At 46.6% G+C, this 15,859-nt stretch overlaps 1 protein-coding gene across 3 annotated transcripts in view; it reads left to right on the forward strand.

Moving 5' to 3' along the window:
* LIMS2 (LIM zinc finger domain containing 2) overlaps window positions 1-15,859 on the forward strand; it is a 47,053-nt gene that overhangs the window by 9,755 nt on the left and 21,439 nt on the right. The window contains exon 1 of one of the 3 annotated variants that reach the window (XM_055571893.1): window positions 10,984-11,383. The exons of the other annotated variants lie outside the window; for them this stretch is intronic. Coding sequence (XP_055427868.1) covers window positions 11,298-11,383 — 86 coding nt within the window. The 5' untranslated portion in view covers window positions 10,984-11,297. Of the gene's footprint in view, window positions 1-10,983; window positions 11,384-15,859 lie in introns of those variants that run through there. 3 annotated transcript variants of the gene reach the window in all.

Genomic DNA, 15,859 nt, shown 5'->3' on the forward strand with positions numbered 1-15,859 from the left:
ATTCAGATCTTCTAAATTTTGGATGATGACTGTTCATTCGAGATGACCTAATAAGATGATCTTAATGAGATGCTCACGTGAGATGACTGTATCTCACCAAGATGAGAGGTCTCATATGCGTGTATATAAAACCAAACATACATGCACCGTAAGAAAATACAATCACTCAGAATGTCCTGGTGAAATTATCATTCATCTCAGCCATGCCAAAGGATCTGGGCGAGTTGTCTTCAGTCCCCCAGTGAGACTGGCTCTGGCAGAGAGGCTGTGGTGGTATCGCTGGCTGCCCTGGGGATGGCACTCACCGCCCAGAAAGAGATAGCAACCCCGCCTCCCAGCTTCGTGCTGCCTCTGGGGCTCTTGTCTCTTAGTAAGCAGCATAGTTGCATTCTTCACTATGTGTGTGCTGCTTTAACATTTGAGATATGAATCCCATGCCATGAAATTCACTATCAGAGTGTGCAGGTCAGTGGTTTATAGTATATTTACCAGGTTATGCAACCATCACCACTAATTCTGAATATTTTCATCACCCCCAAAAGAAACCCATTTGCAGCTAATCCCTTCTTCCCCCAGCCCCTGGCAATCACTAGTCTGCTTTCTGTCTCTACAGGTTTGCCTGTTCTGGACATTTCATATGAATGGAGCCATACATTATGTGGCCTCTTTTTTTTTTTTCTCTGCCTAGCTTCTTTCATTTGGCATAATGTTTTCAAGGTGCATTTATATTGTTGTATGAATCAGTACTTTGTTCCTTTTTTGACTAAATAATATGCCCTTATATGGATAAACCACATTTTATCTGTATATTCATCTGTGGTGGAAATTTCGTTTCCACTTTTGGCTCTTATGAATAAGCGCTGCTGTGAATATTCCTACATATATTGTCTACTATCTGGAGAATATACCTAGGAGTGGAATTTGGGAGTCCTATAATAACTTTATGTTAAACTGAGGAATTGCCAAGCTGTATTCCAAGTAACTGCATCAATTTTACATTCACATCAAGAATGTCTGAGAGTTCCGTTTTCTCCACTTACCGTTATCTGTTTTTGTAGGTGTAAAGTGACACCACATTATGGTTTTGACTTTTATTTCCCTAGTGACCTGTGATCTTGGACACTTTTTCAGGAGCTTATTGGCTGCTTGTTGATCTTATCTGGAGAAATGTCTACTCAAATTCTGTGCCTGTTTTAAGATTGGGTTCTTTTTATTGCTGGATTGTAAGAGTTCATGTATTCTGGATACTAGATATTTATCAGATATATAATTTGCAAATATTTTCTGATGTAGGTTGTCTTCACTTTCCTGGTAGTGTCCTTAAATACACAGAAGTTCTAAACTTTGGTGAAGTTCTACTTATTTCTTTGTGCCTAGAGTCTGAGCTGCAGCTGTGGGGTCTTTTGTTGCTGTGTGTGAGCTCTCCAGTTGTGGCACATGGGCTTACTTTCTCTGCAGCTTGTGGGGTCTTACTTCCCCTACCAGGGATGGGACCTGCACCCCCATGTTGCAAGGCAGATGATTAACCAGAAAGTCCCTATTTATTTATTTCTGATGGCTTGAGTTTTTTGGTGTCATATCTAGGAAACATACCTAATTTATAAATATTTACACATATGCTTTTTTTTCCCCCTGGAGTTTTTAGTGTTAACTCTTTAACATTTCAGTTTTCAGTACCTGAGTCGATTTCTATTTCTTTATTTTATGAGACAGTTTTTATATATGACCTGAAGTGGAGGTTTAAAATCATTCTTTTGCATGTGACTATTCAGTGGTTCTAGCATCATTTGTTGACAAGACTATTCTTTTATCATTGAATTATCTTGGCAGGCTTGTCAAAAGTCAGTTGACCCATAATAAAAGCCATATATGATAAACCCAGAGCAAACACTATCCTCAATGGTGAAAACTTGAAAGCATTTCCCCTAAAGTCAGACACAAAACAAGGGTTCTCTCACCACTACTATTCAACATATTTTTAGAAATTTTACCCGCAGCAATCAGAGAAGAAAAAGAAATAAAAGGAATCCAGATTGGAAAAGAAAAAGTAAAACTCTCACTGTTTGCAGATGACATGATCCTCTACATATAAAACCCTAAAGACACCACCACTGATCACTAGAGCTAACTGACGAATATAGTAAAGTTGCAGGATATAAAATTAACACACAGAAATCCCTTGCATTCTTCCACACTAACAATGAGAAAAACAGAAAGAGAAATTAAGGAAACAATTCCATTCACCATTGAAATGAAAATAATAAAATACTTAGGAATAAATCTGCCTAAAGAAACAAAAGACCTATATATAGAAAACTATAAAACACTGATGAAAGAATTCAAAGATGACACAAATAGATGGAGAAATATACCACGTTCACGGATTGGAAGAATCAATATAGTGAAAATGAGTATACTACCCAAAGCAGTCTATAGATTCAATGCAACCCCTATCAAGCTACCAATGGTATTTTTCACAGAACTAGAACAAATAATTTCACAATTTGTATGGAAATACAAAAAAACCTCGAATAGCCAAAGCAATTGAGAAAGAAGAATGGAACTGGAGAAATCAACCTGCCTGAATCAACCTGCTACAGTCATCTAGACAGTATGGTACTGACACAAAGACAGAAATATAGATCAATGGAACAAAATAGAAAGCCCAGAGATAAATCCACGCACCTATGGACTCCTTATCTTTGACAAAGGGGCAAGAATAAACAATGGAGAAAAGACAATCTCTTTAACAAGTGATGCTGGGAAAACTGGTCAACCACCTGTAAAAGAATGAAACTAGAACACTTTCTAACACCATACACAAAAATAAACTCAAAATGGATTAAAGATCTAAATGTAAGGCCAGAAACTATAAAACTCCTAGAGGAAAACATAAGCAAAACACTCCGTGACATAAATCACAGTAGGATTCTCTATGACCCACCTCCCAGAGTAATGGAAATAAAAGCAAAAATAAACAAATGGGACCTAATTAAACTTAAAAGCTTTTGCACAATGGAGGAAACTCTAAGCAAGGTGAAAAGGCAGCCTTAAGAATGGGAGGCAACAATAGCAAATGAAGCAGCTGACCAAGAATTAATCTCAAAAATATAGAAGCAGCTCATGCAGTTCAATACCAGAAAAATAAACGATCCAATAAAAAAAAATGGGCCAAAGGACTAAGCAGACGTTTCTCCAAAGAAGACATACAGATGGCTAACAAACACATGAAAAGATGCTCAACATCACTCATTATCAGAGAAATTCAAATCAAAACCACAATGAGGTATCATCTCACACTGGTCAGAATGGCTGCTATCAAAAAGTCTACAAACAATAAATGCTGGAGAAGGTGCGTAGAGAAGGGAACCCTCTTACATTGCTGGTGGGAATGCAAACTAGTACGGCCACTATGAAGAACAGTGTGGAAATTCCTTAAAAAGCTGGAAATAGAATTGTCATATGACCCAGCAATCCCACAGCTGGGCATACACACTGAGGAAATCAGAATTGAAAGAGACACCTGTACCCCAATGTTCATCACAGCACTGTTTACAATAGCCAGGACACGGAAGCAACCTAGATGTCCATCAGCAGACGAATGGATAAGAAAGCTGTGGTACATATACACAATGAATATTACCCAGCTATTAAAAATAACACATTTGAATCAGTTCTAATGAGGTGGATGAAACTGGAGCTTATTATACAGAGCGAAGTAAGTCAGAAAGAAAAACACCAATACAGTATACTAACGCATATATATGGAATTTAGAAAGACAACGATGACTCTATTTGTGAGACAGCAAAAGAGACACAGACAAAGAACAGACTTTTGGACTCTGTGGGAGAAAGCGAGGGTGGGATTTGAGAGGATTGCATTGACACATGCACATTACCATATGTGAAATAGATCACCAGTCCAAGTTCGATGCATGAAACAAGGCACTCAAAGCCGGTGCACTGGGACAACCCTGGGGGATGGGATGGGCAGGGAGATGGGAGGGGATTTCAGGGTGGGGGAACACATGTACACCCATGGCTGATTCATGTCAATGTATGGCAAAAACCACTACAATATTGTAAAGTAATTAGCCTCCAATTAAAATAAATAAATAAATTTTAAAAATCAGTCGACCATGGATGTGTGGGATTATTTCTGAATCCTCAATCCATTCAATTGATGTATCTGTCTGTCCTTATGCCAGTACCTTACTGTTTTGATTACTGTAACTCAGTAGGAAATTGGAAAACATGAGTCCTCTGGTTTTGTTCTTCTTCAAGTTGTTTTCAATAACTATTCTGAGTCCCTTGCATTTATTTCCATGTGGATTTTAGGATTACCTTGTCCATTTCTATTAAAAAGGCAGTTGGAATTTTGATAGGGATGGTGTTGAATCCATAGGTCATGTGTGGGAGGGGGAAATATCGCTATCTTAACAATGTTAGGTTTTACAATCCATGAACATGGGATGTCTTTCTGTTTCTTTAGGTATTCTTTAATTTCTTTCAACAATGTTGTGTAGTTATCAGTATATATAACATGTGTGCAGGCTCAATCATGTCTGACTCTTTGCAACCTTATGGGCTAGCATCCTCTGTCCATGGAATCTTCCAGGCAAGAATACCAGAGTGTGTTGCTTTTTCCTACTCCAGGGAATCTTCATGACCCAGAGAGTGAACCCACGTATCATGCACCTCCTGCATTGGCAGGAAGATTCTTTACCACTGTGCCACCTAAGGCTTACACTTTTTTGGTTAAATTTATTTCTAAGTATTTTTTCCTTTTGATGCTATTTGATCCCATGGACAGAGGAGCCTGACGGGCTACAGTCCATGGGGTCACAAAGAGTCAGACACGACTGAAGCAACTTAGCATGCACACATAGCCATTCCTGTCTTCTTTTGGTTGCTGTTTGTATAGTATATCTTTGACATTCTTTTACTTTCCATCTTTCTGTGGTTTTGAATGTAAAGTGAGTCTCTTGTAGAAAGCATATAATTGGATCACCTTTAAAATATTCATTTAAAGAAAGTTAAAAAACTTTCTGATTGGAAAGTTTAATACATTTCAATTCAGTTCAGTCGCTCAGTCATGTCCCACTCTTTGCGACCCCATGGACTGCAGCATGCCAGGCTTCCCTGTCCATCACCAACTCCCGGAGCTTGCTCAAACTCATGTCCATCGAGTCAGTGATGCCATCCAACCACCCCATCCTCTGTCATCCCCTTCTCCTCCTGCCTTCAGTCTTTCCCAGTATCAGGGTCTTTTTTGATGTGTCAGTTCTTTGCATCAGGTGGCCAAAGTACTATTGGAGCTTCAGCTTCAGCATCAGTCCTTCCAGTGAATATTCAGGACTGATTTCCTTTAGGATTGACTGGTTTAATCCATTTAGTTAATGTAATTACTGGTAACTGGGGTTTACATCTGCCACTTCGCTATTTTTTTCTCTATATCATGTCTTTTTTGTTTCTCACTTCCTACACCATTGCCTTCTTTTGTGTTAAATTATTTCATTATGCAGTCATCTTTAAGCCAAATGGGAAAAAAGGTTTACAAGCAAAAAATACATTTATATTGTCTTTTATATTTATCTTATGGTTACCGTTACTGCTCTTAGTTTCTTCATGTGGATTGGAATTGTTGTCCAGCGTCCTTTAATTTCATCCTGAGGAAATCTCTTTGGTATTTCCTTTTAACTCTAGGATTTCTATTTGGTTCCATTTTATCATTTCTATCAATTGATATTCTACATTTGATAAAGCATCATTTTCATGCTTTTCTTTAGGTTTTTAGACCTGGCTTCCTTTAGTTCTTTGAACATATTTAAATTAGCTGATTTGAAGTCTGTCCAGTAAGTCTAACATCTGGGCTTCCTCAGGGCTTCCTTTCTACTGATTGCTTTTCTTTTTTTCCCCTGAGTCTAGGTCATTTTTTGTTGTTGTTTTTTTGCATGTATTTTAACTTTTGCTGAGAACGGAACTTTTCAAATAAAATAATGTGATGTGGCAGCTTTGGAAACCAGATTCTCCCTAATCTCCTGGTTCTGTTGGTGTTGCTTATGATTTGTTTGTTTGTTTAATGACTTTCCTGAACTTACTCTGTAAAGTCTGTATCTCTGTCATTTGTGGCCACTGCAGTCTCTGCCTGGTTAGTTTAGTGGCCAGCTAATGACTGGACAGAGATTTTCTTTTTTTTTTCTTTAACCATGCTGCATGGCCTGTGGGATCTTAGTTCCCTGACCAGTGGTTGAACCTGAGTCCCCTGCATCCCTGGAGTCTTAACCACTGGACTACTATGGAAGTCCTTGGGTAGAGATATTTTTGAATGCCTGAAACTGTTGACTTAAAAAAATGCACCATGTATGAGTTGTGAGTTAAGTTTTATCTGGGTCAAAGTGTGGGCTATACCCCAGGAGACAGCATTTCAGATAGCTCTGAGAAGCTGCTCTCAGTGGGGTAGGGGGGGATTCTGGTGACAGGAGAACACGTGCAATTAAGCAGGGTTTGTTTTTTTTTTTTTTGGCAATAGGTTTCTGCTAGTCATGAGGAACTGCTGTCACCATGAAGGATTTTAGTGCTTTTCTCAATATGAGAAGATATCTAACTATAATACCTGTTCTGCCAGTTTTTCTCAGAGCACAGAGTGCCTCATTTCTGCTCTCCATCCTGATCTCCTTTCAGAGAGTATTAAAAGTTAGCAGATACAGCAGCACCTGATTTACCCTTGTAGAAGTAGATGGCAAGTGCTGATGGCAAATGCCAAAATTTGTAGTTGACAAAATTAGTGTCTCCCAGCTTTTACAGAAGGCTCTGAATGTATTTTTGGGCACGTTTTCAACATTCAACCTGGCATTTTACAGCTCTGCCCTAGCCCTCATTTCCTGCTGTATGGAGCTAAAAGGATCTGTCAGAAGTGAAAGCTTAGGACCTTCTAAGGTCTTTCCTGAGCATACGCACAGCCCTGGGCATGTGCATGGCCTTCTAGAATCCCGGAGATATGTCAGTTCTTTTCAGAGCTCCTAAGCACATCTAATTCCTTGGTTTTTCCTTTTAAGCATCTTTAAGTTAGTTATCTGTTTGCCCAACTGTTATCCATTGTCTGTGACAGTGATATCATAGGTAGTTTTGATAGTAATATATTTGAAAAACTCTCCCTAGGAGAGGCTTTTAGCACTGGGTTGGTATGACTGAGGTCACATTAAGAAAAGCCCTCAAGTGTGATCTTCAAGAGAAGACCAGGTCATTCTTTGGGAATGAAGCCTTGAAAGAATTTCAGCCCTCTTCTCCCCTGTTACTGGGAATGTCGGCAGTTACTGTTCTAGGCAGCTATGGAGTTAGGACTTGGGGATTAAGGTACTAAGATAAATTAAAATACCATAAAAGTGTTCTTACGAAGATTCAGCTTTTTTTTTTTTTTTTTGCTTTTATTCCCTCCCAGTTATTATTTTTTTAAATTTTTTTCCCAGTTATTTTTTAGCTTATTGATTTTTATTGAGATATAATATTAATTTTAGAAAATGTGCAATATAATGATTTGATGTTTGTATATATTGTGAAATGATCACACAGTAAGTCTAGTTAACACCTGACACCATAATTATAAAAATTTTTTTCCTTGTGATGAGAACTTTTAAGATTTATTCTCTTAGCAACTTTCAAATATGAAATACAGTATTATTAACTATAGTCACCCTGCTATACATTACATCCCCATGACTTATTTATCTTATAAATGGAATTTTGTACTGTTGATTCCCTTCACCCATTTTGGCCACTTCCCATCCCCCACCTCTGGTAGCCATCAAACTATTCTCTGTATCTGACCTGGGCTTTTGTTTCTAAAATTCCACATGTAAGAATAAATAAAATTCCACACGTAAGTGTGATCATGCAGTATTTTTCTTTCTCTGACTTATTTCACTTAGCATAATGCCCTCAAGTTTCATCCACATTGTAGCATATGGCAAGATTTCATTCTTTTTCTTTTTTTTTTTTTGCTGCACTGAGTCTTCATCACTGCTCCGGGGCTTTCTCTAGTTTTGGGGAGAGAGGGGCACTCTTCATTGCAGTGTGCAGGCTTCTTATTGTGATGGCTTCTTGTTGCAGAGCATGGGTTCTAGGCACAGGGGCCTCAGTGGTTGCAGCTCAAGGGCTCAGTGGGTGTGGCTTGCAAGCTGCAGAGCACGGACTCAGTAGTTGTGGCGCGCAGGCTTAGATACTCTGCAGCATGTGGAATCCTCCTGGACCAGGGATCAAACCCGTGCTCCCTGTGTTGGCAGGTGGATTCTTAACCACTTCCACCAGGCAAGTCCCTTTGTTCTTTTTTATGGCCAAATAGTATTCCATTTCATTTGTATACCGCATCTTCTTTATCCATTCATCCATCAATGAACACTTTAGGTTGTTTCTATACCTTGGCTTTTGTAAATAATGCTGCAATGAACTTAGGGGTGTGTATATCTTTTCTAATTAGTGTTTTGTTTCCTTCAGATAAATACCCAGAAGTGGAATTGCTGGATCATATTGTAGTTCTATTTTTAAATTTTTTTGAGGAAACTCTATACTGTTTCCATGGTGGCTGCATCAATTTACATTCCTTTGAACAGTATGCAAAGGTTCCTTTTTCCCCACATCCTCACCAATACTTGTTATTTCTTGTCTTCTTGGTAATAGCCTTTCTGACAGGTGAGAGGCGATATCTCATTGAGGTTTTGACTTGCATTTTCTTAACGATTATGATTATAATATATTGAGCATATTTTCATGTACCTTTTGGTCATCCATATGTCTTCTCAGCTGTTTTTCTTGCTGTCTGCTTACTGCAAGTCTTTGGTTAATTTCTAGAGTTCTGAAAAAGGGGACTCTGACAGTTTGTGCTAGTTTTTTCATTGCTTTTGTTGTTGTTGTTTAGTCCCTAAGTTGTGTCTGACACTTTGCGACTCCATGGACTGTAGCCTGCCAGGCTCCTCTGTCCATGGGATTTCCCAGACAAGGATACTGGAGTGGGTTGCCATTTCCTTCCCCAGGGGATCGTCCCGATCCAGGGATTGAACCCATGTCTCCTGCATTGGCCAGCGGATTCTTTACTGCTGAGCTACCAAGGAAATCTTTCATTGCTTTTACGGAAGGACAGACTTTCAGAGGTCCTTATTCTGCCATTTTTGCTGACATCATTTTTGCTGTGTTTTTGCAACTGTGTTCTCTGGAGCCAGAATGCTGGACAGGGAGGCCTGCATGACTGGCAGCCTCACCCTGCAAGAGAGGCTGAAGAGTGGGAAAACAAGGCTATGCAGAGATTTGGGATTTGGACTCAATTAGTCACTAAATTTCTCTCAATTTCTAGCCTCTGGTGCCCCTTTTACAGTAAATATTTGTTGAATCAATTAGTGTTTGGTAATCTTGGACTTGAACTTCATTTAAAATGGTGATGTGCAAAACAGTTGTGACTATAGCCTCCCTCCCAGGTCTATCCACCATTGTGGACATGTTCCCTCATTAAACATAACTCTGACTCTGGCTGAGAGCTCTGGGTTCTAGAGATCAGAATTTCCATACGGGTCAGGTTGAATGGAGGCTGTAAGAGGGGCCTAGGCCCTGGGCCATCAACTTGAAGCTGCCCTAAGAAAACTCTATACCCTAGCTTTCTTAAGCATTCAGCTCTAAATCAGAAGGCAGGAGGTGATCCTTCTAGTTGTCAGCTCCAGGCTCAGTTTCTCTATGCCCTTTTAGCCCCTGGTGCCACCTTTAAGAAAATATTTATTGAATTGATCAGTACTTGGTACCTTTGGAATCAAGGTGTATTGACAAACTGTACTGCACACAGTGCTTGTAGTCACCTGGCTGTGTTTGGGGGTTGACTCCCAGAGCGGTTAAGGAGCACTTACTTCCTCGAGTTTGAATTTATTGGGCGATGTTTGTTCTTTGACATGTAGGCCTGGCATCTGACTGCTGATGGATCCCCTCTAAAGTTTCCTCCTTCCCCAGTGTCAGAAGACCAGCACCCTGCTGTCTGGAATGATGGAAGGCAGGGGAAGATACTGCTCATGCTTTCTGACCTCACTAGAGAGGTTTTTCAGGGAAATGGAATCAATGTGATAGATTTCTGTGAGTGCTGTGGATCCTTATTAAATGCTGATCGTGGTTCTTCCTTGGCCATCAGTGGCCACAGTTCAGATGCTGGTCATGGGTGTTTGCACATAGATCACAGTAGCCCCACCAATAAATACCTTTAGATAAAAATGCATGGAAACCATGCCTTCCTGGGGGTCTTCCATCAGAACCTGCTGCTTCTGCTCTCCATGAAGAGCTGGGGGACTGCATGCCCTCCAGGTTTTGACCGTGTGAACTTTTTTTGGAGTGGATGGTTATTTCTTGGCCAGGTCCAGGGACTGGGCTGCCCTGTTCTGGGTCTCCTGTGCTGTGCTCAGTCGTGACCAACTCTGCGACCATGGATTGTAGCCCACCAGGCTCCTCTGTCCCAGGGATTTCCCAGGCAAGAATACTGGAGTGGGTTGCCATGCCCTCCTCCAGGGGATCTTCCCAACCCAGGGATCCAATCCAGGTCTGCCACATGGCAGGCAGATTCTTTACTGTCTGATCCACCAGGGAAGTCCAAGAACACTGGAGTAAGTAGCCCATCCCTTCTCCAGGGCATCTTTCTGATCCAGGAATTGAACTGGGGTCTCCTGCGTTGCAGGCAGATTCTTTGCCAGCTGAGCTACCAGGGAAGCTGGGTCTCCTGGGTCTCCCTGGGTCTCCTAGGTGGCTGCACTTTCTCAGGGAAGGGACCAAGGCAGAAAGTGGGCACGTGTGTGAATCCCTCATCAGCTTCTTGACTACAGGATTCGTAAGCTGGCTCAGGTCCATACTGCCCTCCTCAAAGGAGGACATACCATCCTCAGGGTGTTCAGGGGGCTTAGGATTTCCTCGGAGGCTCCTGGCAGCCCGGGATCTCTAGGCAGCCTGCCCTGCCACTGTGGACTCACCTCTGTGCTCGTTGGGATCTTCCCAGCGCGTCCCCTCCCCAGCCGGGACCCAATCCTGCTAGCCTCAGCTTTCACTGCGCTGCCCCCGCGGCGGGAACAATATCCTTTCTATTTGGAGTTGACTCCGCTGCCCTTTGGAGATCGCAGTGCGTAACGTGAGCTCCGGTGCAGAGGGGTGGGTGCCTGCAAGCCGGGCGTCCGAGCCCCGGTGTCCGGTCGTTGGTGGCTGCCCGTGGCAGCACCCGCCCTCCGAGCCTGGGGTCCCTCGACCCGGCGGAGCGGGCGGCAGGAGGGAGGGAGGCCCGTGCCATGGCCACCCGGCTGGGCGCGCTCGCCGCGTCGGGGCTGTACCGGCGGCGCCAGCACCGGCAGAGCCCGCCGCCCGCGGCGCCAGGGTAGGTGGCCCGGGGGGCAGGGCAGGGGCGCGGGGGACAATGGCCGGAAAGCAGCGGCCGCGGGCCTTTCCTCGGACACCCTGCCTGGCCCTTCCGACGGCGGCGGCCGCCCGGCTGCCCGCAGCCCGGGGCGTGGGGACAGCGCCTGGCTTGGCGGCCAGAGTGGAGGCAAGGCGCGGCTTCATCCAGCCGGGGTTACTGATCTGGGATCAGCACTCTTGGGCAGGGCGCTGAGCATGGGGCGCTCAGATAAGTTGTCGAAGTAACCGCCACTACCGCTTTCAGGCTCCTCGAAACTTTTTGGCCGCTTTCTAGCGGATGGAACTGAGCGGTCAAGGAACCTGCCGGACATCACTCATCTATAAAGGGGGCTAAGCGGTGAATTGAAGCCAGGTTGGACTGACTCAAAAGCATGAACTGCTCTATCCTGGGGAGAACTGCTGGGGTAGACCAATGATGAACGCTTCCTTTGGGACTGGGAGGGGGAGCCTCTGGGGCTCAGAATGGACCTCAAGGTGTCTCTGAGGATGAGTTAATCTGGCGTGGAGAGAGTCTGAAGGGCACATAGATAGTGGAGCCCTCCGAGTGAGAGTGGGGCTGGGGGAGGGGGTCCTGGATTCCTTGCATTTGCAGCATCTCAGGGGCCATCTGGGTGGAAAGATCTGCTAGAAATTGGGGCAAGAGAGCAGTGGGAGCTGTGAGTTTGTTGTCTTTTGCATCAAAGTAGCCGGTGGGAACCCCGGGGGGTGTGGGGGCAGAGTGTGGGGGAGGACTTGAAGGTTGGGAGGAAGGGGTAGGGATTCAGGGATGAGACAGAGCAGCAGTCATAGAGGTGAGGTGCCTGGAGGACCCGGGGAGAAGAGGAGGTTTAGAGGCTGATGCTCAGCGGTGACCACAGAGCACCGTGGTGGGTGCCTGGGAGGGAAGTGAGCCCGCAAAGATGTCTGGGAGTACGAACGCAGCAAGCAAGAGGCTGTCATGTGGGGAGTGGAGAGCAGAGGCTGCAGAGAGGTACCCGTGGGATACCTGTTGCAGCTGGACTTGTATCCGCACCGGTGTTGCAGGTTCCTCGCCAGGGGCCACACCAGGGCAGGAACTGGATAAGCCCACTGCTCCGGTGGGGGACTCGGGGCTTGGGAGGCCAAGTGACTTCCCTGAGTGAACAGGAACCCTCACCGGTTGGTCTCCGGATGACCCTAGATGTGAGTGGAGGGAGCCATGGGGCAAGGAGTGGGTGACAGGGCACTGATGGGCCAGAGACCCGTGTGGAGGCTGGTTTCATGGTATGAATGCAGCACAAGAACTTGGTCTAGATGCAAGGAGGACAGGGCTGATAGTGAGGATCAGGCATCAGGAATGTCCCACACACGCACGCACGCACACATGTTCAACTCAACTTCCTATTGCCTTGAGCTTCTGGCTTGTGACCTGGCCTCACCAACACTGACTCACCCTTGAGTGTGGAAAGTCCCCTATGGCTGGCCCTGCCTGTGCCCAGGCCCTTTTGCTGGCTTTCCAGGGTTAGGTGGGGGGGAGGCTGCAATGGAGGTTGGTCTGAGGTTGTAGGAAAAACAGAGTTTTGCATGGTCGTGCCTGCGTGATGCCACCAGGAGCTGAGGGGACAAGAGAGCACGGATCCAATCCTGTGTGACCTCAGCAGGTTTCTGACCCTCTTGGTAGGTCAGTTTCCCTATCTGGAACCAGCAACCTCCCCTCATGAGGACCTGGCTCAGAAAGGACCCCACCCACTACACCCCAGGCTAGAGCTCCAGATGTCTTGCATCAAATTCTTTTATGTTGGGTATCAAGACAGAGTATTTGGGGATGCTGGGGAGGGTTGGAGAGGGGGACAGGGTGGGGTGACCACCTACCTCCGGCTCCACTGGCTGCCCCAGCTCGTCTCAGGCAGTGTGCACATCTGTGGGTGAGTCTCCACGCCCGCCCCCCGCCCCCCGCCCCCAGCAATGGGGTTTGGCTTCTAGGTGCTGGTGGGGCAGTGGTGTCTCCCTGATGTTAACTGGGCAGACTGCGCTCCCCGTTCTTGGGCAGAATGTGAAGGAGGACATGGAATGCCTGCCTCCCTCCTTTGCCGTCTTGCAGGGAGCACTGCTGGGCTGGGTGGGAGGTCCCTGGGCTGCTGGAAACAACAGCTCTTTTATCCAGCACTTGGCCTGTCTGGCCCTGTGCTCCGCGGGCTGTCTGCTGTAGGCAGCAAGTTCTTTACTTCAGTTCTGAGGGGCAGTTCCTGCTCCTCTGGCCACCTCCTTGCGGATGAGGAAATGAGGCCCCAGGGACCTGGTACCTTTCTCCAGGGGCACGACTGGTGGCTAGAGCTGTCAGGCCTTAAACACGAGAGGTTGAGCCTGGAGTGGCTGCCTCCTGCAGCTGGCATCGTCTCTGATGGGGCTGTGATCCAGTTATCGGGCACATGGGCTTGTCTGTCCATCCCCCGTCTTTGGTCAGTGGGTTGGAGTACTGTGTTCCCAAGCAAGGACTGTGGGGATGCAGACATGGAAGTGCCATTGGGGGTGCTACTGACCAAGACTTGGGCTGGGGCCACCAGCAGGGCGGGAGGTAGGTAGTCTCCCCCATGCCCCACCTACCTGAGAGGCGTGTAGGGGACAGATGGCAAAATTGTTGACCTGAGCCTCTTAGGGCCCCAGCCAGGGAGCTGGACCCAAGCAGAGTGCAGAGGCAGCCTCTCTTTTAGGGGCCAGCTGCTGTGGCCATCACGTGGAGATGCTGTCTCCGAATGTCTGCCCTGGGGTGAGGCTGGGGCTCTGTAGGGGCAAACTGATGATGGGCCTGCTGCACGCTCACTCGGTCAGGGTCCAGATGTCTGGAACAATCTGAAAGCCTGGGGCTGGACTTGAATACGTGTTTTGGCTGCATTTTCTGGGTTCTTTGGGTGGGGAATTCCAGGCCCAGAGTCACAGGATTTCCTGTTGATTTCTGACTTCTCCAAGACCTGCCAAGGTCTTGTTCATGGCCAGGCATTGGAACTTCCTCCCAGCTACCTTGGGTGTGTGTTTTGGGAGGACAAGCCCTCCAGGTTCACGGTGACCTTGGGACAGGAAACTGTGCCTGTGTTGAGAGTCCAGCCCAGCTCCTGAGGGCCTGGGTGATCAGTCCCTGTCCTGTCTGTTCCTCTACATGGTGACCAGCAGTGAGCCGGAAAGGAAGGTGGTGGCCGCTGCGTGCAGAGCCTCCCTGTCGACTTGGGCTCTGCCCAGCCCCTCCTGCGTCTGTCCTGCTTCCTCGCCCCTTTGGCCTAAATGTGGACATGGGAGGTGGCTTTGGTCCCCCAGGGATGCCTGAGGGCAGGCGGAGGTCTGCTTGCCTGACAGGGCTTGCTGAAGAGCCTTCTGGCCCTTCGCCTGCCATGAGGGCTCCTCTGGCAGAGCAGAGAGGAAGTCCTACCTGGGTGCCCCAGCCCAGCTCCCCTTCTGTGTCTGTGGCAGCACCTTCTGCTAGACCCACTGTCCACAGCCCCCACCTGAGAGGCAGAGCCCTAGCCTGCCTCCCGGGTTCATCCTGCCTGGGGACTCCAGCACGAGCAGTGTCACTTGAGACTTCTCACGGTGCTGTAGCCCTGAGAGAAGGATGGGGTTCAGCATGGCGGGAGGCAGAACAGGCTGGAAAGACGTCCTCCAAAGATGGGCCGAGCGCCACTGCACGAGTCTACATGACACGCCGATTGGTTGCGTCTCTCGTCGCTGAGCCTGACCTCCCTTCTGCGCCCACCCTTCCGGCAGCCACCAGAATCCACCGGAGCTGACAAGAGACAAAGTCTGTTTGCTGCTTTGTAGTCGAGGTCGCGGGCATTAGGGTGCTGGGAATTTGTAGAGGCTCTTGTGGCTGACCGCCAGGTTCGTCCTCCTCTCTGAGCTGGGGCCCTAGGCTGGAGCCAGCGTGTGTCTCTGTGGCGATTTCCCCTGGAGTTCAGTTTGGCTTTCACGCCTCCCATAAGGACAGCCATCACTTGCCCCGGGGACAGCAGTTGCCTGCTCCCCATCCTGCTCCCATTCCCAAATATTCATAGTCTCACCTTCTCCATGGTAGGGTGGTTTTGTGTTTGGAGTGGGGTGGGGCAGGGATGAATCTAACTCGTGGTGTGGGGAAAGAGCCATTGAACTCAGTCCAACCTGAGTTCACATTTGGACTTTGTCATCTGCTCTGTGAGTTTGCTCAAGTTACTCAATCTCTCTGAGCCTTAGAAAAGCAGGGTGACCTCAGGGATGAAATAAGTATGTGAATCCCATGCTGCTCCCCTGTGTCTGGATGATGCTTTGTACCCGAGACACTCTGGTTTCCTGAGTGGGAGACAGGAGGCACAGGAGGGTGCCCGGGTGTCCCTGATGCCCTGAGAGATGGCCCAGCTCCACGACTGAGTAGCTTGGGGGCCAGGTCAGTGGCAATGACAACCACAACACCATCCTCTAAGCTTACAGTGGGCCGCGCACCCCATAGACAGCT

This window comes from Bubalus kerabau, chromosome 3 (genome assembly GCF_029407905.1).
Source record: "Bubalus kerabau isolate K-KA32 ecotype Philippines breed swamp buffalo chromosome 3, PCC_UOA_SB_1v2, whole genome shotgun sequence".
Taxonomy (NCBI): Eukaryota; Metazoa; Chordata; class Mammalia; order Artiodactyla; family Bovidae; genus Bubalus; species Bubalus kerabau.